The 19,141-nt window shown below is 45.5% G+C and overlaps 7 protein-coding genes across 7 annotated transcripts; 3 read left to right on the top strand and 4 right to left on the bottom strand.

Annotated features, from left to right (window-relative positions):
• Window positions 1-3: 3 nt before the first annotated feature.
• Window positions 4-1,281, bottom strand: BJY04DRAFT_219528 (uncharacterized protein; the record flags this gene model as incomplete). The annotated part of the gene is made up of 4 exons (XM_073716602.1): window positions 4-434; window positions 488-794; window positions 844-1,061; window positions 1,125-1,281. The coding sequence occupies 4 exons, from the start codon at window positions 1,279-1,281 to the stop codon at window positions 4-6; spliced, it is 1,113 nt and encodes a 370-aa protein (XP_073569809.1).
• Window positions 1,282-2,606: 1,325 nt separating this feature from the next.
• BJY04DRAFT_83650 (putative cytokinesis regulator (Byr4)) lies at window positions 2,607-6,013 on the top strand. The gene is made up of 2 exons (XM_073721162.1): window positions 2,607-5,240; window positions 5,305-6,013. Exons 1-2 carry the CDS (start codon window positions 2,867-2,869, stop codon window positions 5,877-5,879), a joined length of 2,949 nt encoding a protein of 982 aa, XP_073569808.1. The 5' UTR covers window positions 2,607-2,866; the 3' UTR covers window positions 5,880-6,013.
• A 2,774-nt stretch (window positions 6,014-8,787) lies between these two features.
• On the top strand, window positions 8,788-10,308 carry BJY04DRAFT_208284 (integrase zinc binding domain-containing protein; the record flags this gene model as incomplete). Its single annotated transcript, XM_073713969.1, has 5 exons — window positions 8,788-9,230; window positions 9,315-9,437; window positions 9,517-9,571; window positions 9,639-9,778; window positions 9,858-10,308. 5 exons carry the CDS (start codon window positions 8,788-8,790, stop codon window positions 10,306-10,308), a joined length of 1,212 nt encoding a protein of 403 aa, XP_073569807.1.
• Window positions 10,309-10,653: 345 nt separating this feature from the next.
• Window positions 10,654-12,209, bottom strand: BJY04DRAFT_192070 (ER lumen protein retaining receptor-domain-containing protein). Its single transcript, XM_073711742.1, has 6 exons — window positions 11,926-12,209; window positions 11,797-11,855; window positions 11,675-11,741; window positions 11,377-11,582; window positions 11,081-11,331; window positions 10,654-11,024 (listed from the first exon to the last, which is right to left on the bottom strand). The coding sequence occupies exons 1-6, from the start codon at window positions 11,945-11,947 to the stop codon at window positions 10,988-10,990; spliced, it is 642 nt and encodes a 213-aa protein (XP_073569806.1). The 5' UTR covers window positions 11,948-12,209; the 3' UTR covers window positions 10,654-10,987.
• A 140-nt stretch (window positions 12,210-12,349) lies between these two features.
• On the bottom strand, window positions 12,350-14,495 carry BJY04DRAFT_83422 (uncharacterized protein). Its single transcript, XM_073721160.1, has 2 exons — window positions 14,305-14,495; window positions 12,350-14,225 (listed from the first exon to the last, which is right to left on the bottom strand). Exons 1-2 carry the CDS (start codon window positions 14,325-14,327, stop codon window positions 12,635-12,637), a joined length of 1,614 nt encoding a protein of 537 aa, XP_073569805.1. The 5' UTR covers window positions 14,328-14,495; the 3' UTR covers window positions 12,350-12,634.
• A 139-nt stretch (window positions 14,496-14,634) lies between these two features.
• BJY04DRAFT_192068 (ribonuclease III) lies at window positions 14,635-15,973 on the bottom strand. The gene is made up of 2 exons (XM_073711741.1): window positions 15,854-15,973; window positions 14,635-15,799 (listed from the first exon to the last, which is right to left on the bottom strand). Exons 1-2 carry the CDS (start codon window positions 15,920-15,922, stop codon window positions 14,801-14,803), a joined length of 1,068 nt encoding a protein of 355 aa, XP_073569804.1. The 5' UTR covers window positions 15,923-15,973; the 3' UTR covers window positions 14,635-14,800.
• On the top strand, window positions 15,974-16,954 carry BJY04DRAFT_192065 (mitochondrial 37S ribosomal protein mS33). Its single transcript, XM_073711740.1, has 4 exons — window positions 15,974-16,166; window positions 16,219-16,427; window positions 16,476-16,525; window positions 16,581-16,954. The coding sequence occupies exons 1-4, from the start codon at window positions 16,128-16,130 to the stop codon at window positions 16,610-16,612; spliced, it is 330 nt and encodes a 109-aa protein (XP_073569803.1). The 5' UTR covers window positions 15,974-16,127; the 3' UTR covers window positions 16,613-16,954.
• The last annotated feature ends 2,187 nt before the right edge of the window (window positions 16,955-19,141 follow it).

The following is a 19,141-nucleotide window of genomic DNA, read 5'->3' as shown; positions in this document are numbered from 1 at the left end:
GACCTATAGTTCATCGTCATCTGTCTCCCCACCCATTTCGTCTGAGTCCTGCCGCGCTCTAGTTGCGGGGGCCGACGCTCTCTGGGATTTTCTCGTAAAGGGGAGCGCCCGCTTCGGCGGGGGGGATTTGGTTACAACTTGCCGGGGTGCTCTCTGCTTTAGCCTGTCGTCCTCTTTCCAAAACTCAACAGATCGGGCAGGGCTTTCATCGTCGGTGGTGGTATTATCGCTGTCCTCAATAGGTTGAGGGGTCGCTCGACCATCCTCATCTATTTTGTCGTCTGGCAGCTGTTTGTCCTTCTCGACGTCCAATTCCTCGAATCCATCTTCGCTCTCAGATCCATCTATGTTTCTGGTCGCTGAACGCTTCAACGCCCTGACCCTGGCATTCGCCATCGAATTGTCCGCACTTGTTGCTGCTTGTAGTGTGGAAACTTGGCATCGTCAAACACTTTATCACAAGATTGGCCAGAATGAGATTTCTTACGTTTTTCAGGGTCAACACTGGCAGAGGCAAGCAGGCGTTGCTGGTTGCGGATTTTGAGTTTCTTCTCATTCAACAGCTGAACAAAGTCCGACATGAGCTGCTGCTCATCACTTTTCTTCGAGCTAATGAACTCCTCCAACTGATCGTTGAGCGATTTAATCGTATCTTCTGCTTTGCGCGAGCGAGCAAGCAATGACTCAACACGCTTCTCAAGGGTGTCGGCCCGGGCAATTGCTATATTGAACCACTCGAAAAGTTCAATTCCCTGCTCGTCATCTTGATGAAGGATTATCGTGCCCAGTTTTCGCTGATGAGTGTCAGATACTGTTTGAGGGTGAGTTGTCTGAGAGGCCTACAGTGATGGTTTGTATCCTTTTTCTGATGGTTATCACAAGCTCCTTGTCGTCTTCTCCTGATCCGTTTATAGTGGCCGAAGCTTCAACTCCCGTCAAGGTTTCTGAAGTCACTCCCAATCCTTCTGAAAGGCCAAGGGCATAGAGAACTATGTCTCTCCACTCATCGTCCGTGCCATGATAGCCCTTTGCTCTTAACTTCCTCAGTTGAGAGAAATGCACTACGCATGTCACATTAGCAGTGCCTCAAAAGTGACAAAAAGTGCAATATTGCAGTCATTCACCTGTTTCGGTGTAAGGACTTTCTCCTTCTGTCGCGGTGATCATCATTTCAGGTGTGTTCGCTTTGCGCAAGACGTTAAGGATGACATAGGAGTCAGTCTCATCTGATCGCCGTACGCGAGAGACGCGGGGTGTATTACTATCTTCGACGGAAGACATATTTCTGGATAGCACATGAGGATATGGCATTAGGATTTTGGTTAGTAGGACAGATGTACTTCAGACTCCAGAGCCCCAAGCAGTTCTTATCTTATCCAGTTCCTGTGGGGAGCTGGTGCCTTGTGCCGACTGCAGCCTTACCGACTGTAGGCTTGGCACGGAAGCATAGTTGATCATTTCAGAAACATCCTCCGAATTCTGCTGCTCTGGAATGTGTATGTGGTCTATTATAAGCAGGCACAAAACCAATTGGTTGTTTGAAGTGAGCAGTGATTGGTAAATACCGTCAATCACAACTACTGTACCTAACTATGTGATAGAGGACTGACCCCACAGGTGATTCCAGAATGCAACACCCCAAATGTGAAGTTGTCATATAGTAGTACACCATGCTGTATTATGTACTCTATACCTATACCTAGTCATAAGCAACAGGCTCAGTCACATCACTATGATCATAGAGATACTATCCGTATCTACCTACCTAGGTAGGTAGGTAGGCCACCCAAGTCGCCGTTACTTTGAAGAATCTCCTTAAATCGACTTGAGTCCCAAGTGAAGCTGCCGACAATCCGGCGAGTGGCAGCAGAGGAGATTATGAGGCATGAGAGGCCAGGTGCCAGAATCAAAACGAGTATTAAGTATTATTCCTGCGAGTCATGGTTGGGGCGTGCGGCGTGAGGCGTCCCCCAGAAAATAGGACCGGCGCTTCAAAACATACGTCAGACAGTGAGGCTGATGATGGTGAGACATCTCAATTATAGGTACTTCATGCAGAAATAGAATGTATCTCATTTCTGGGTGATGCATGATGAGTACCCAGACTGGGGCGCTGGGCACGTATGAAATGGATTGACTTACTGTCCGAGCAACCGGAGACTTTTCTAGTTATAGAACTAGTCGAACTCCGCGACCTCCTGAGTATTAATCCACATTTCAATCCACCCCCTCAAGATCTCACCAGTTCCAAGCAAGGAGAGCGTCTGTCCCTTGTCTGTCGGTATCCTCACCTCACCATGCATGATTGCTTTCGGTCATATTTGCCTTTTGTCTTCTCCTATTAGCATGATTATAAGGGGTTCTCCGTACATGCTCGCCTAGCTAGCATCATCTTATGGCAATTCCACCAGCCACCCATCCCTGTCACGACACACCGTGACGATTGCGAGTCCCGTCACGATTCTCGACACCGAGGTCATCTCGAGTTCTATTACCTCTCCCCACGTTCTCTTCTCGCCTGTCTGCTCCGTCATACCACCCACCCAACCTCGCCTGCAGGTATCTTCCTGATTTACCGAGTTTCAACGTACCAACTGACCACCTGCACCCGAGAACACAAGCCACCAGCAGTCAATCTACCACCCCTTACGCCTGATGTGACTCCGCCACGCCTACATCCATTCTCGCTTTTAACATCGCGAGGCCAACGTTACTGAAAACAGCGCGGCATGAAATTGTATCCTTATTGTAACCTTCTATTAGCACCAGAGCGTTCGAAACATACTTGAGAAAGCGAATGCCTGTTATATAAACCTCGGATGAGCTCGTGCTATACGTTGTCAATAGCGCCAGAAAGCGATTCGCTATGGCACCTTTTGCGCTTGAGGTGCGACCGAATGGTGATGGAGCGATTGAATGCTGGGACGACGACGAAGAATTACAGTGTTATGAAGACATCCAGCTTCGCGCTGTTTCCAGCGCAAATTCCGTGACGAACTCATCTGTCCGCCGATCTGGGCATCGCGATTCAATTTCCTCACGTCGTTCCGCTCGCTCCGACTTGGATTCCACGACTGGTGGAGATGAGGATTGGCAAGTCCAGCTACTAGACGACGATGAACTCGTGAATGAAGAGGCAATAGCATCCGTAAAAGGTGCTGGCATCCCATTACCTGCAAATGTACCCCGATCAGCTCTTGTCGGAGGTACAATTAAACGTCTTGGGAGGAAAAAGACAAAGCGAGAATTTATTGATGATTGGTCTGACGACTTAGAGCTACCAAGCCCTGATGTCGCCCTAGAGCTGAAGCGGTTCCATGAGACATCTCTTCCCGAGGTTCTCCTGCAATTCGGCTCCAACACAGCGAGCCCAGTGAAAGCAGCGCTGCCCGCCTCAACAGACGATGTAGCACGCCAACTCAATACTTACGCGATCTCGAATGACTTTGTCGATGACTTCGACGGCAACGACGCTCAGGATGTCCCAACAGTCAAAGCCACCAAGCAACGTTGCCCACAATTACCTAACATCATTAGCGACCCAACGTCTGAAGAAGGAACCTCGGCCGATAACTTTGAAATTGACTTTGAACTGCCGACGGATGACTTGCTTCGACTACGCCGCCCCTCCACGAGAACATCGAGCCCAACACCAGACGAGCTTGATGTTGACTGGTCGGAAGGCAGTATCGGTGTGCGATTTGGCGGCACCGCGCGAGACCATCGCTCAAATCCCAGCTCCTCAATCTCGATAGTCAGCCCCAGCGCCTCAAGCTACTTGACAGGTGAAAGTGACGATGAAGGGCTTGAGGGCCTTGTGATTCCCGAGGGGCCTCTAAATTTAGGTAGACGTTTGGCTCGGCCTGGGGTTGGGATTGTTCTCGGCGCACCTCTCCATGTGCCTGATACTAATCTCCAGGAACAATCTCGCACGGACGACTTCTTCTCTGACCTTGAGATCAATAGCGGGGAGGCTTTTAACCTGAGAAAAGCGTCAGTCAATCCGAACATCAAATCTAAAACAGAGCCCCTCGGAAGTCCAGCGCGCCGCTCTGCGACTACTCTAACATTCACAAATGCTGCGGTCTCACCCAAAACTCGCATTCCACGTCTTTCAGGCCACGACCGTCCTCGCTCTACGCACCTTGAAACCGTATCTGAGAGCGGTGCTCCCTTATCAAAGTTCCGCACCTCGCCACGCAGGCCAGGTCATGTATCTCATTCAAGTCTTCCTACATCCGCCTCAACAACCATACAATCGCTTGCATTTACGCCTACGCGACGCCTAGCTGGGAGCCGCAACTCTAAAGATCCTGCCACCGGGAGTGATCGTGGGGCTGGGAGGCATTTATTGAAGACAAAACGGTCGATGCCGTCAATGAGAAATTCGCAGCAACCGGCGTCAGCCACATCCATTCCATGTCCACCCTGCCAAACGGGCTCGGGATGGACAAATGCACGGCTGTGGACGCCTATTGATCGTGCGGGGCTAGACGCGAAACCAGCCGCCCGTAAGTCCCAGGCGCCATTCCTACCCGCTGGTGTGTCTGATAAGCAGTCACATCATGCTAGTGTCAAGAGTTATCGGTATACGCGCCGCACAAGCTCCGACGGTACTAGTGATACAACAAGCTCTCATGGCACTATTCTCCGTTTGCCCCGGTCGAATCGTCATGACAGTGCAAGCAACAACAGTAACGAGACGACTTTGGAAGCACTGAATACCACCCCCAAACGAACACTTACTCGGCCAACCCGTCGCCGGAACTATGGTGACGGCACTGAATTAGCTTCCTTCGATGACCTGCCTACTTCCACTGTAGCGGAGAGCAGATTTGTAAAGCAGCCGAGCTGGCGAGGGGTCCCACGGTCACTAAGAAACAAGCTGAGCATGAGTCAGTCGACGCCTCCAAAGCTGGAAGGTCCGACCCAGCATGTGTCGACGATGAGCACTCCAGTCCAACATCAACAACAGCAGGGTTCTATTCCTAGGTTTGCACGCGATACCAATGCATCACGAAATGCTAGAGAGCAACGGATCGCGTCAATGTCGTCAATTCCGAAGCTCCGAGAAAACAATCCGCTTACGCCGATCAACTCGAATTGGAAAACACAAAACGTTTCACGCGTCCCCTCAAGCACCGGATCAGTAAGGGGCAAAAAGGGAAAATCCGGCTCAATTTCTGGGTCCAGACCTCAGTTAATCAAACCTATTGGTGCGGGGGTCCAAGAACCGAAATGTAAGCTCCCCCGAGCCCCCTGTTATACGCATTACGTGGGATTACGCTACTAACGTATAATAAGCTGTGAATGGTATGCATTACAATCCTGCGTCTTTCCGTTGGGAAGGAAACGAAAACCAAATACAGGGCTTCGATACAACTGTGCCCAGATCGCCGAAACCGTCCCCCGCCTTGATCACTCATGTAGGAGCGATGCAAAATGTACAAGTGGTCGGCGGAATGGTCTTTGATCCGCAACGCATGTGCTGGCTTAAGCTAGCACCCTCACAGCCTGGTGTAGATGGGGTCGTTGCGGTCGAAGATGAAGACGATGTCTTTTCCAGTCTGGCCGATCTGGAGGAGCATGGTGCTTCCGGCAAAAGGGCTACAGGGCCCCTTGAGGATTCTGGTCCTACAGTGAGCGGAGATGACCGGAGCAACGAGGACTCGTCAGATGAGTGGCCCATCACAGAGGAGTTCGATGTTGGCCCGGAATTTATTAGACGTCAGCATACGGAAGAGGAAAAATGGAGACGTAAGGTCGACAAGTGGATGAATCATAACCACGCTGGTTTCGGAAGCAGCTGGAGGTGGGCTATCCGGGATTTGGTCAGGTTCAACAGCACGCTTGGGGCTCAAGAGCTCAGCGATGCATGATTATTTGGCTTGGCTGTTTCCAACACCACCTGCCAAGACTTGAGTTGAGACGAAATGAGACAATAATGATGATACCCATGAATTTACAAGAAGCTTCTCCTATCGATTGACATGTTCGGATTCTCATAATGTGTGGCGACAAATATGATGGTTGCAGTGGTTTTTGTCCTGGCATTGCAATCAATATTCCTTTTGCGTGGCTACATCCCTGCTCCCTTGTTTCAGCGGCGACTTTCATTGTGCTGTACGAGCTGATGCAATAGACATTATGAGGTTTAATTCTTGCCCCATTTGCTTTTTTCTAGCGGGTGGCAACTCTTGTTGCACGCCAGATCCACCACAGACCCTTCCTCTGGCGCCATCGTTGCTAGTAGGTTACTTAGGTATAGCTGATCGACTGCGGCAGGAGCTTTGGGGAATTGGTGCGACATTATTGACTACTACTTCCTTTTCCTTAGCCATGCACCAGCATTGTCAGTCCACGATAGGCTCAGTGAGAATGTTGCCGAACACCTTTGTGCCCTTTGTTCGAAAGTACCAAATACACGACACCTTGAGGCCAGGGTACAGAGAAGAGGCACAGCCGTAACATCGTGCTTCGACAGCATGGGTTCGATCATGGAGACGAGACACGAAATCAGAGAGCCTCCTCAGTTCGTGGCGCAGAGATAGAGGTCACCCCAGAATTGAACATACCTACTGGGTCGCAATGCATCTGGATCAAAGGTGGTACTACTTGATTCATTCGCCTTTCTGACCTTGCGTCTTCTTCCTCTTCTTCTTTTCGACGTGCCGTAGCTCTTTTGTCAAAGCGCTTGATGTCACAGCTGGGACGGATTCCTGGTGGCTGTTCAATGCCAGTGAAAGCGCTATCACCGGGTAGCCAGCCATCCTTGTGGCGGTCTAGGTGCTCGGCTATCTATATACGGCGACATGCACATCTTAAGACATCCTGGTCCGTCAGCAAAGAGAACCATCAATCTTGTCTCCATCTCGCCCCCTGCTTGCATTCCGGAACGATATGGAGCAAACGATATGGCAAGATTTTAGTTGTGCCAGAACGCCCGCGTTAAGACGTACCACGCGTCAAACTCAGAAAGTCGAGGGTTGGCATGTTTTCAATGCAGTGGGTTTTCGCGGAAGCATCGTGCTGGGTCGGTGCTGACAATGCCTGTATGCAAGTCACACCACGCCGGACCAATTGAGTTCGTCCAGATAAATCAGGTGCCAGCACACCAATGGATGTAGCGCGACCTATGATGATGCTCAGTGCCCTTTGATACCGTCCGTCCCGCTCTATGCGGTGCAGGGCGTGAACCGACCGCCATAGAAGGTGCCCGCTCTTCGGGCAGTGACGACAGGATCAGTCATTTGTAGTAAATTTGTTGGTTCGCGAAGGTATTGGGCAAGAACCAGAAGAATCTCTCATATGGCGAACTCGAAAGAACTATTTTCGTCGCCGAAACATGAGCATCTGCACGTCAATTTTGCAGGTAGGGCATCCAAGTCAGGCGGAGCAAAGGTAGCTCAGGAATAAGTAAACAAAGCAGGTTGCATCAATGATTGAGGAACTATTGTCCTCGGGGTAGTTTCTGACAGGGGCGAGTTGTCTGGGCGGGCTATATGCGGAAGGGCGTCGGTCCGCAGGAAAAGCAAGAGGGAGAGAATGAGGCCCGACGGGGCACCCTGGTCATATAACCCATAGTAGCATGCACTAGAATGCATTACAACCAGGATGTGGGATGATCCTTGTTTCACAGGGAATGCCGAATTGAAAGCTGGTGCTTTTACAGCAGATGGTCTTCTACAGCTCCATCATCGACAACCTATTCGATGACCCAGCTCAGACAACCGCCAACAATGCCAGATAGAGCGAGGTAATGCCGTCAGGAGTATAGACATCCTCTTGGCCTAGGTACTGAGCACCTCGGGTTGGTGGGGGGGTTGCTTTCGCGAATTAGGGTTGGGTTCCCGCTGCCACGACCACCCACTATCAAGCATCTTCACTACCTGAGGTCTTTCCGCCCCTTCCACTGATGCGCTTGCTGGAGATGCCTGATCCTGGTCAATTTTATCAGATCCATGGCGGCGCCCGCTTTTTTTTTTGCACATTCTGCTGCAGCTTGCGCTCTATTTACGCCCTTTGCAGTGTCTCTCTCTTCTTCCGATAACTCATTGTTTGCTCACCACTCAATTGCTCTTCCTGCATTCATCAGCTATTTGCAGCCCGATCCTTCTGATCTCCGTCTATTTGTCCCATTCTGTAAGAGGTGAAAGTAGTGACTTGACTTCCAATTCCAGAATTTCCTTTTGCCCCTTTGGATATCTGTAACAGATTGACGGTTACCTTGCATCATTATCGACAGGGCATCATGTCCATTGTACATGCATACTGGCGATTCTAAAATAATAATAAAAAAAAGAAAGGAAGGAAGGAAGAAAGAAGAGAGGGAGAGGGAGAGAACAAGATGCAAAAGAAACAAGGCGGAGAATCTACCATACATCGAGGGCCTGTGGCATACCAAAATATACTTCCTTTAAATCCAACCCTATACCCGCCATTTTTGTACACTCAATCGTGAACCAGGAAAGCACCCCTCCAGACATTTCCCCATTGACCCGAAGTCCACCGAACTTGCCCTCACAGTTGCAATCCCAAGACCCGAATGCCCAGTTTCAACAGCCTCCCTCGAAGCTATATTACCCTAAGTATTAACACTGGTTCGTTTTCATCTTCACCAGTGCCGGCCTTGGAGGAAGACGGACACCCGCGCTTTACATTATCATCGAATAGATTACGGCGGGTGACCACCTGCGAACGCTAGAGCCAGCTCTCCGGAATCTCGAAACCGGGCTCGCAATTGAATGACCCTTCAAAATTGACCAGCTGCCACTCAACTCCGCAGTCATGAGCGGTATCCAGAGGCGCAGCAATGAGGGGCAAGATAGCTACTTCATCAACCCGCATATATCCCTGCCCGCACCAGGAGGCCACGGGGATAGCCACGAGTTTGAAGCAGGACCCTATCATTTCGCTCAGCATCATTTTAGCTCATACTCGCCGCATTTCAGTCTGCCATACAACCATACAGGCGTTTCTACCCATCACCCACATGGGACCGCGATGCCACAAATCCCAGACCACGCATCACTGCATCACTCACCAGCGCACTGTGTATCGCAGCCACGGTACCTCCAGACATCACCTTACCTGCCTCTTCATGAAGCGCTGGCCGAAACAGAGCTTGAGAGCCAAGATTCTAGGAACGAGGACACGATGCTCTCGGAACCAATCATCCCTCCTCTAGAGGGTTTCCCAAATGTCAAAGAATTTGATAAATTAGTAAAAAGGTAACAATCCGAGTGTGAACATATCACTCCAGCCTCACCTCAATACCATAGCAGCAAGAGTTATGCTCACGATGCTCTGCATAGTTATGTCGACGATTTGTCTGTGAAGAAGCAAGACAAAGCTTTGATTCACGCCAAAAGGGCGCGGAACATAAGAACAGTCCTGATAGATCCCAAGGATACGGCCATAGAATCTGCCCAATTTCGGTAGGCAATCACAAACCTTCTCTTCAACCGCCCCATTTTGTCAGCATGGGGAACTGGAAACGCTGAATCATAATACCAGATTCTGGGTCAAGAAAATGTTCAAACTCCAGGCAATTGGTGGAGCGTCTTCAGATGTCCGTAAGCCGCGCTGAAATGTGTCCCAAAACCTACTGTTACTGACAAGGTTGTCTCAATATCCAGTGCAGGAGAATGATTTGCCACGAGGGAAAGCCAGTCGCAATTAGAGAGAAGCTATTCAAGATACTCACAAAGGCACATCAGCAGTGTCAGCATGGGGGTCGAGACAAGACCTCTGCGCAAGTCCGACAGGTGTACTCATGGTAGGTGGTCGACCTATAACTATTCCCCACACTCCGTTCCTTGCGAGAAACACGAACCCACTCGTTGACATATCGGAAGGGTACCCAAAGAACTTATATCGCGCTTCGTGAAGATATGTCCGACTTGCCAGGTCCGCCGCGGTGGTGGGCGGTTGACGCCGCCAAGCTCAAGGAGAAGCTCACCTCGCCTAGAAATATCCTCGCGCTCTCCCAAGCTGCCCTCCCCTCCCATATCCAGACGCCAATCAGCTATTTCTGGAGCGGCCTCCCTGGAGCGGCCCCAGATAGAATACTTTCATCAGCAAAACAGCTGGGTAGATCCAGGACGCAAAACGCAGCGACACGCCAGCTTGGGTATGGGGGCTGTACGATCTGTGAGCGGGGGGATGCTCAGCCATCTCCCAGCTTCCATACCAAATACTCTGGACTCGTTTCATAATGAACTCCCAGTCCCATCGCTTCAGTTGAACTATGGAAATGGGTATTCGGCGCATGGATCGGCGGCCAGCCACCGGGATTTTCCCTGCTAGTGGCCCGAGAAAAGACCATGTCGCAATGTAGATCACATGATTTAATCGGGGTCCGGAAGTTGATTGGAATTGGGGTGGGGCGCCGTAGTTTCGTGCCGCGGTGATCATGTCTTGGCTAGAGACCGCTTGTCCAAATGTGGTCAAATGAGAACCGTACTTGTCTTTCCTTCGAAACTCCAGTGCTAACATCCGTAATCTGTTTTGATAAGTCTGATGAAAATATATACGTCAGCGGCCACTCAAATTTAGTCCATTCTACAAGGTTGAGGTTCTTACCACCAGAGTCAGTCCGTATAACTAGTGTCCGTTGGAGGGGGGGATTCTCACTAATGGTGGTTATCGGTGTAGTGAAAGGATGCAGGTTTATTGGTGTTTCATCATATGGATACATATAATCAGGCGACCGGAAGTGTCATCCTGGCCGACACAAAAAAGAGACCAATAGAGGCCGCAGACAGTAACTTGGAGAATGGATTCAAAAAAGTGACACCGCCCCCGGGCTTCGCTTCGTGCCCCTCGAATCAGGCACACTCTGCATGCCAAATTTCACATGTCATAAGTTCCCTGGCTACCTACAAAACCCCGGGAGGTATGCTTAAAAGTGTTGGCAGCGCGAAATATATGCCTTGTCTGCAAGAGGTCGGGCGCAAAACAATATGCGTAGTGAACAAGCACTCTTTCAGACGGGAAGAGAGAACTTTTTGCCTTTCATGATCCTACCGACAGGTTACTCACTTGGTACACATATATATTCTAGAAGATGATGACTTACTTGGTATAATATATGTAGAAAAAGTCGGAATAAAGAAGAGTCTGGATAATACCCGCTAGAACTGCAACGGGCTGAAAGTGTCCTTCGGCGAAGTAGCGATAGATCCAGTTAGGGATGTACAGGGCTCTATAGGCACCTAGAGCGAACAAGTAATGCGTAGTTATGGTATCCGCTTCACCGGTCCGTTGAAGCATAAATAGCTGAGGGAGAATTGCCACGGATTCTAACCAAATTGAAAAAGTCCAAAGGATCTAAACAGGTTAGATGAGGCCTGACATGATCAATCTTTGACTTACTTCTGAAATACTATAGTCGTGGGGGAATATGAGCGCAAGAACTGCGCTGGACGCGAGGAGGTACTGTACTTTGAAAGTATCGAGGTTCGGGTCGTGCGTGGGTTTATAGTCATTAAGCATGAGGTAGAGAATATATCCAGATGAACCAATAAATAAAATCTTGAATGTCGAGTTGTATAGCGAATCTGTGAAGGCCCAAAACAAATCTAGTACATGTTAGCCACCAATTCAAAGAGATTGACTGGGGTATTCTGGCGTGATATGGCTCCCAATTGATTATAGCTTGATTATAACCTACCAAGATATCGTGTCACAAACACCATCAAATATAGGGCTTGTGATTTGAAAGATAACCCGGAGCAGCTCTAGAATCACGGTTAGATAATAAACAACCTCTCAAAAGACGGCTGGCGTGCATACGCTAGAAGACTTCATCTTCTGCAGCAGGATGAAAATTGAGGCGAGATGGGAGAAATCAGCTAGCGTGGTATTAGAACTACTGAACCAGTGATATGGTCAACACATTCAACATGTTCAGCTCAAACTCACCTAATAGTCTGAAAATATTCATGGTGATGAGGATCCTTCTGTTGACAGCTCAGGTATTTTTGCGTGACAGCAGGAATTGGAAAAGTGAAAGCTGAACTTTCAGAAATGGAGCTTGAACTCGGACAGGCGAATGGCTCATTGACTTGTTTACAAGCCGAGTTGGTTTGACTTATAACGAAAATCACGGAATACGTAGAATATTTTGCGGCGGTATGCGAGATTCCTGGGCTAGTTAGATACGGGTTATGTAATGTTGACACGCAGCCTTTAGAGTCTGCAGGTGGTTTAATTAAGGTAGTAAAGCCTGAGGCATTAGTGCCTGGGTGAGCACGCACTGGGCAATGAGAGATTCCACCCGACCGCGGGCGGTGGGTGTCCAGGTGATTGATTTGTATATTGGCCACTGTTCCAGCCAGTCAAAAGGGCTTCGACCTTCAATGTCTACTCCGTGGTCTAGGCTAATGCAGGTTGATATGAAGTACTGACTACGTAAGGTATATAGTATACACATGATGAAGACCAGGTGTATGTATTTTACGGTTGTCGTTGGTTATTAACTTGTAGTTGTGGAGCTCCGTATAGCTGGCATCAGCCAGCGATTTTAACCAACACTCATTCACGTGGTACTCTCGTCACGCGCCCGCCGTCCAATTGCATGGAGAAACCAGTAGCTCCTAAGAGATAGTGTTGATTGAGGAGAAAGTCAGTCTCAAAACAGCGCCTTGCCGTAAGTACCTTTGGTATCGGCTATACACTGCAAATGACCTTCAGCGAGTTCGCTTTTCAGAGCGCAAATAGAGCTTTCCCTATCTAATCTTTCCCAATCTCTCAGTCCAGCACGCTTGCGTTTTTGACTTTCCGCGATCTGTTCGAAAAGTCGATCTTTATCTGTGTCCAGCTGAAGGATGCGCTTCTCTGTACTAGACTGAATTTCTGCAGGGAGGGGTTTACCTCCAGGGATGATTGTGTTGAGCGAAAGAAGATATTTTGACTGTTTCGGTGTATGGAAAAAAGAGGCTGCGGCCCCCGTGTTATGGCCATAAGTGCGCGGACGTTGGGCCTCAGCGGCAGGGGTTGGGATTTGATTATTTCGAGGGCCAGTAGGGGTTATATTTGAACCAGCAGTACTAGAGGTTGCGCGGCGTATCGGGACACCCGCCCAGCCAGTATCCTTGGAAAGTGGGCCGCCGCGGGGCCTTGTAGGAGCCGATAGGAGAGAAATGTTGGCCGCGCGGGGGTGGGATGGTAGAGTCTTTGGACCATGTGGAGTTCCTGTTGTCGGTGATCTGTGGTTGTAATGGTTTGAGAATGCTTTGGGCTGGCTTGGGGCATTGCTAGGATACGAAGTTTTTGTGTGACTGACCCTGGACTGTAACTCAGGAGGTCGAGGGGGTTGATGATCATCCTGCTTCAACGGCAACTTTCCAAGCGCTTGCTCTGTGGTGGGTGACCTACTTTGAGCTTCCGGCGTCTTCAGGTTGCTTTTGGCGGATGGGGTACGACCAATATGTCCCGATGATATTCCCCAATCTTTGGAACGGCGCCGACCCGGCTGACTCGCGGGTGGTGATCGACTTCTATTACCTCCAAGTCCTGGTGCTGCACTGAGCCTTTCTCGAACAGGCGATGACCGTCTGGAAGTAGGACCAGAGCCAACGGCAGAAGAGCGCTTTGTTATGCAATCGTTTGGGGACTGAGACCTTCGCCTTTGGCCTGAGTACCGGTCAGTGGCGATATCTCTTCGCCCATTATAGAAAGGACTTCTGGCATGAGATGTTATAGTCGGCCGCGGATCGTCCTCATTCGACGACATGCGTCTGGGTGGTGAACTAGCTCGTGCATATCGAACGTCTGAAGGTAAGCGGCGCTCTTTCCTTGAATATCCATAATCGCGGCCAGGTGACGTGTCTCTGGGATGCCTCTGGTTTGAGTTGCCTTGGCTCCAGCCAACCTGACGGCCATGATCTTCTGTGTATGGGGACCTAGGACGTCTTGTTGATAATACAGGAGACCTGGGCCTGATGTCTCGACGTGGTGAAAATCTTCGGGAGTTGTACGGTTTTGTGTACGAGTTGGTACCAATGTCTCTATTGTATGGTTGAGGGCTTCGCGAACGGCGTCGGAACGGAGGTGGAGAACGGCTTCTTGGCCGGTTATATGTCCGACCAGTGGAAGGTACCCAGGTATCAGCAATAAGGCGGTTTGGAGGAGAGCGTACTCGCGGCGGCGACCTGCTTCGGCGGCTGTATGCGCGAGAGGTTCCTGGGCGGTAACTCTCCCCACCCCTATGATCATCAAATCTGCAAACAGAAGATTAGCTTGCAATGAAGAGGAGATGGTTTTGGTTAAATCAAGGTAGAACCAGAAGTACGGACAGACCTTCTATTGCGGTCCCAGTCCATCTGCGGTTGATGTTCGGAGTCAGTTGTTAAAGACTAGTGTGATAAGCATACGTGTAGGCTGTAGAGGTTGGGCGGCTGAAGAAGACCCTTATGTAGCCCCAGTATCGATAAATTGTCAACTAATTTTGTTGGCCTGTTGGTCCGAGGTCGTAGTGGCGAGTCTCTGGGTTTGTCCGCGGAAAGCATACTCCGTACTCCTTAGAATTCGTAGGGCGGAAGCGGCTGCTGAATCATCATTCTTCAACGGTACGCTAGTAGTATGTAGTATAGGAGTTCTGATGGTGCCAAATTCCAATCATAGTATTATGAGTACCCAGAAGCGTTTTAAGAAGTCAAAACAGAAGCCTTTGACATCGATTCTAGTGCCGAGTGCTTTGGCCATTGATATATCAATCAGTCGCATATCTAAGTTGTCTTGCGAGGTAGACTTCCACACACAATTCGTTGAATGGAGTAATCGAAGGAAGTGTAACCTATAACTTTTGTGTTTCGTGCTGAGCTTTGGCTGTCACAATTTCATTGATCAATGCTTCATTCTTCAAGGCGTGTGCAGCCGCCATATTCCCTGCTACTTTCTTATTTGTCCCCTGGCCCGACCCAAGGTGTTGATTGTCCCATCCCCATCCGGTGAAATACACCCCAACAAAGAATGTCTGTGTTCCGCCTTCATGCTGCACGTATTCTCTTTCATCCATGTAACGGAGCTTGGCTCCCTTTCCCATTATCTTGCCTGCTAATATCTGCTTGAACTGGATGTTTGGATTTGATTCCTCCAGACTTCCCAATTTCGACGACCACAGCTGTGAAAGCCAGGCTTCGGCGACAAAATAGCCACCGGGATGAGACAAAATGACGGCAGCCACATATGCTTCAAAAATGTCGCCTCGAACTTTGGTCCACCGTTTCTGTTGGCTCGAGTGATCCTGCGGTACGCATGCTCTGCTGTCAAGGCCGTAATTAGTGGCAAACTGGGCCAGCGTCTCATTTTTAACAAGGAGTTCCCTAATCTGGGAGATTCGGCCAGATGGTATCTGCTCAAAGCGATTGCAAATGAGCTTCGTGGATATGAGTTCTATGTAGGCATCACCAAGGATTTCAAGCCTATCATAGTTTGCTTTTGAGTCCCCATTCACTCCAGGGTGTGTAAAGACAGCTAGTTCCAGGTTTTTATCCATGATAGGGGGTAGAGGTGGTAGGTAGTCATTGTGACTTCCGGACCGTTCGGGTAGTGGGCTAGGGTCAGAGTCGATTCGACGGGTAGTATGTTTATCAAATAGGGGGGCATCTTTGAGTGCGCGATTCAGGTCTCTGGCCGTCCGCAGGATATCAGGGTTGAGCTTATAGGCATACTTTTCGAAGTAAAAAGGAATCTTTTCCACTAAGATTCGAAGATTGGTTAGATCATTTTCCAGATCAGAGTCTGATGGTGAGCGGAATAGAGGTCTGGTGAGACTGTGGTCGAAAGGTTTCTTCTAAACGGGTGTCAGCGGCAGCAAACAGGAACAACCGTTGGTTGAGGGGTTGACCTTCAATGTTGGTGGTGGCGACCGATCATCATGGTGCGATGAGAAAACCGACTTCCGCTTGCGGTCCATGACCGATAAAGCAGAAAGTGATGTAGAAACCGGATAATTGATCAGTCGGGATACCTCCGATCAGCGAAATAGTCCTGATCCCGTACCATACCATCACCTTTTTCGGTCACGTGGCCTTCACGAGGAGTTTGTCCGATGACACCCGTGTGATTAAGGTAGTTTCTGAAAGTGAGTAACCATAATTTCTGGTCATTGTCATTTTGTTATGGCAGCACAATACAGTCGGCTCTTGGACCTAGCCAAGGTAATCTATTACTTTTACTCACTTACCATGCCAGTCACTGATGTATTATCAGGTACAGTGTAGGGTCTTTTCGCTGAACTATAATCCCGAGGGCCTCCGATTAGGGAATAAAATACTGCGTCAGAAGCTACGGGGCCCGACATTAGCAGCATGGTATCCAAGAAAGACGGTATCATTCAAGGACTTGCGGACTACTTGTAGTTCTGTCGGGTTGACAACTTTTGATGAGGCTGAGGACGATAGGGAAGAAGCTATCCAGATGTGCGTCCCCTGTGCCTGTCCTGGTTCATTCCGCTGACTTTTCACTAGTGCAAAGCTACGCGGGAAGGGAAGGCCAAAGAAGAAACGAACGGCTGCAGGTATGTATTTCTTTGAGAGATCAATTGCTAGCTCTGACGTCGGACTACTTTGCAGAATCAAGAACAGCCAACAAGAAGAAGAAATGAGAGGCACCTCAGAGATCGTGATGTTACTCTTCGGAACATTACTTGTACAATACCTGTTTCTGTTGGGCTTGCTGTGCATGGCTTGTGTTATTTAGACGAGCTTCACTTGGCCTATTCAGCGTTTTCAATCTCAGTGGTTTCGACACGAATTTTAATTCTGGCAAAGCTACTGGCGCTCAATGTGCCCTCTAGAAATACCTGTATTTTGCCCTTAGCAAGGGCAGGCAGGCAGACATATTACTTAAGGTTTTTAATATGTATATAGCCTTGGGCCAAGCAGCTTAAAGACCTGACAACTACCAAATATGTTATCTGATAACCATGGTTCTGATTAAGAGTGAGAATATGAATTCATTAGATTCTTAAACAAGTGATAGAAGGAATATCAGAATTATCAAAATAACTACAAACTATTAGGGACAGTCAACTGGCCTCCAGCTAACTATGCCTAATTATATGAAAGGGGTTCAATACAAAGTTATAATAGCAATCTATTTAGTAATTGCAAAGCCTTTATATTGCTGGGTAAGGACTTTAATAAATGCTATAAAGACTTTAGACTACTTACCTGCCTTCTTAAATATATGGTAAGGCAGTTAATATTTATTATATGTATATTGTGACAGCCTACCTGTAAGTCAATAGCCGCAGTGCGCTATAAAGGGTGTAGAGACATGATATATTAGTTAAAGGTAGGGCTTTAATTTATACTAAACTAATTATTGAGGTTCCCATAGTTAAGTAACTTTATTAATCAAATAAAAGTATACCTTAGGCTATTATTATTACATGCCTAAGATATTATAATAATTATAATAACTTAATAATTATTCTTTCCTTTTATTAAATTATATTCTTATAATTTAGTTATATATCTAGCATATACTATTTATTATATAAAGGCCTGAGGTACTATTATAATTATTATATAATTAATATATATTATATACTATATAAGTACCTAAGGTATTATTATAACTATTATATAGTTAGTATATATTATATACTATATAAGTATCTAAGATACTATTATAACTATATTTATATAATAATATTAAAATTATATTACTAGTATATTATATTTATAAAAGATTTTAATACTTAAAACTTTAATATTATCTAGCTTTTTTTTAAATTTCCTTTTTTTAGCTCCATAATACTTTTTATTTTAATATATATTTTTTTATTTTAAGTACTATTTTATATATTTTTATTATTTTTATTATTTTATTTAATCAATTAAATTAAAATACCCTAGATTCCTTTTTTTTTAATTTTATTAATTTTATTTTAGTATTAGCTACTCTTTAAATTCTTATATCAATTTTTTTAATTATAATTTCTTTACTAATTTTACTTTAAATTTATTAAATATAATATTAATTAATTTATTTTATTATTTTAGTTTAATTAAATAAGTTACTTTTTATTATAATTAGATATAAATTTATTAATTATTAGTTATTAGTTATTATTATTATAATTAATATTATTTTTTTTCTTTTTTATTAAGGCTTAAAGATTTAAATATAACCTTTATTATTTTATAGTCTTAAATTTTTTAAGAATACTAGCTTAGCTTAATTTAGCTAGTTTATAATATATAAATAATATTTAAAATATTTTTTATCCCTTAGATAAATATTGATTAAATAAGAATTATAAAAATATTTTTCATTTTTTTAATCTTTTATTATTTAAGTTATTTCTTTTATATTATCCCTGTTATTTTCTTTATTATATTATTTTATTACCTGTTATTATTTATCTAGATATTATTAGGACTACCTATGTTATATTATATTATTTATTATATTATATTTTTTTATTATAATATTATTATTTATAATTATATTTACTACTACTTTTACTACCCTTATTATTATTTTTTTAGTTATATTTTAGTATCTATCCTTATTATCTTACTAGAAATAAATATATTAGCTTAATATTATTTTTACTTTTATTTAAAAGTATATTACTTATTCTAGCTAGGTAATAACTATATATATTAATTATATTATATTATGAAGTATAGTAAGAAAGTATATTAGTAATTTTATAATAATTATTATATTTTATATATTTATCTTATATAATTAATTAATTAGGGGGCCCTTAAATTATTATAATTATAAAAAAATACTAAGCTATTACCTATTACATATAAAGCTACTTTTATATAATAAAAAAGGCTTATTTTATTATTTAAATATAATACTAGTTACTCTTATTTTTATTTAGTTTTTTTTACTAGTTACTTTTATTTTTATATTATTTATTATTTTATCCCTACTTATTAAAGCTTTTTTAAGTAAGTTTAAATATATTTATAATTATATTATAAAAGATTAAACTAATATAAAATAAATATTTCTTTAACTACTTTAATAAGGGCCCTTTAGGGTAATGAGTTAGTTTTTTTTTTTTTTTCTTATAACTCTTTAAAGTAAATAATTATTATTTTATTTATATAATATTTTTATAAGCTATTAAACTATAATAATTTATATTATATTCTAGTATACT

This window comes from Aspergillus karnatakaensis (assembly GCF_047715665.1).
Source record: "Aspergillus karnatakaensis strain CBS 102800 unplaced genomic scaffold BJY04scaffold_33, whole genome shotgun sequence".
NCBI lineage: Eukaryota > Fungi > Ascomycota > Eurotiomycetes > Eurotiales > Aspergillaceae > Aspergillus > Aspergillus karnatakaensis.
This window is presented reverse-complemented; position numbering and strand designations above follow the sequence as displayed.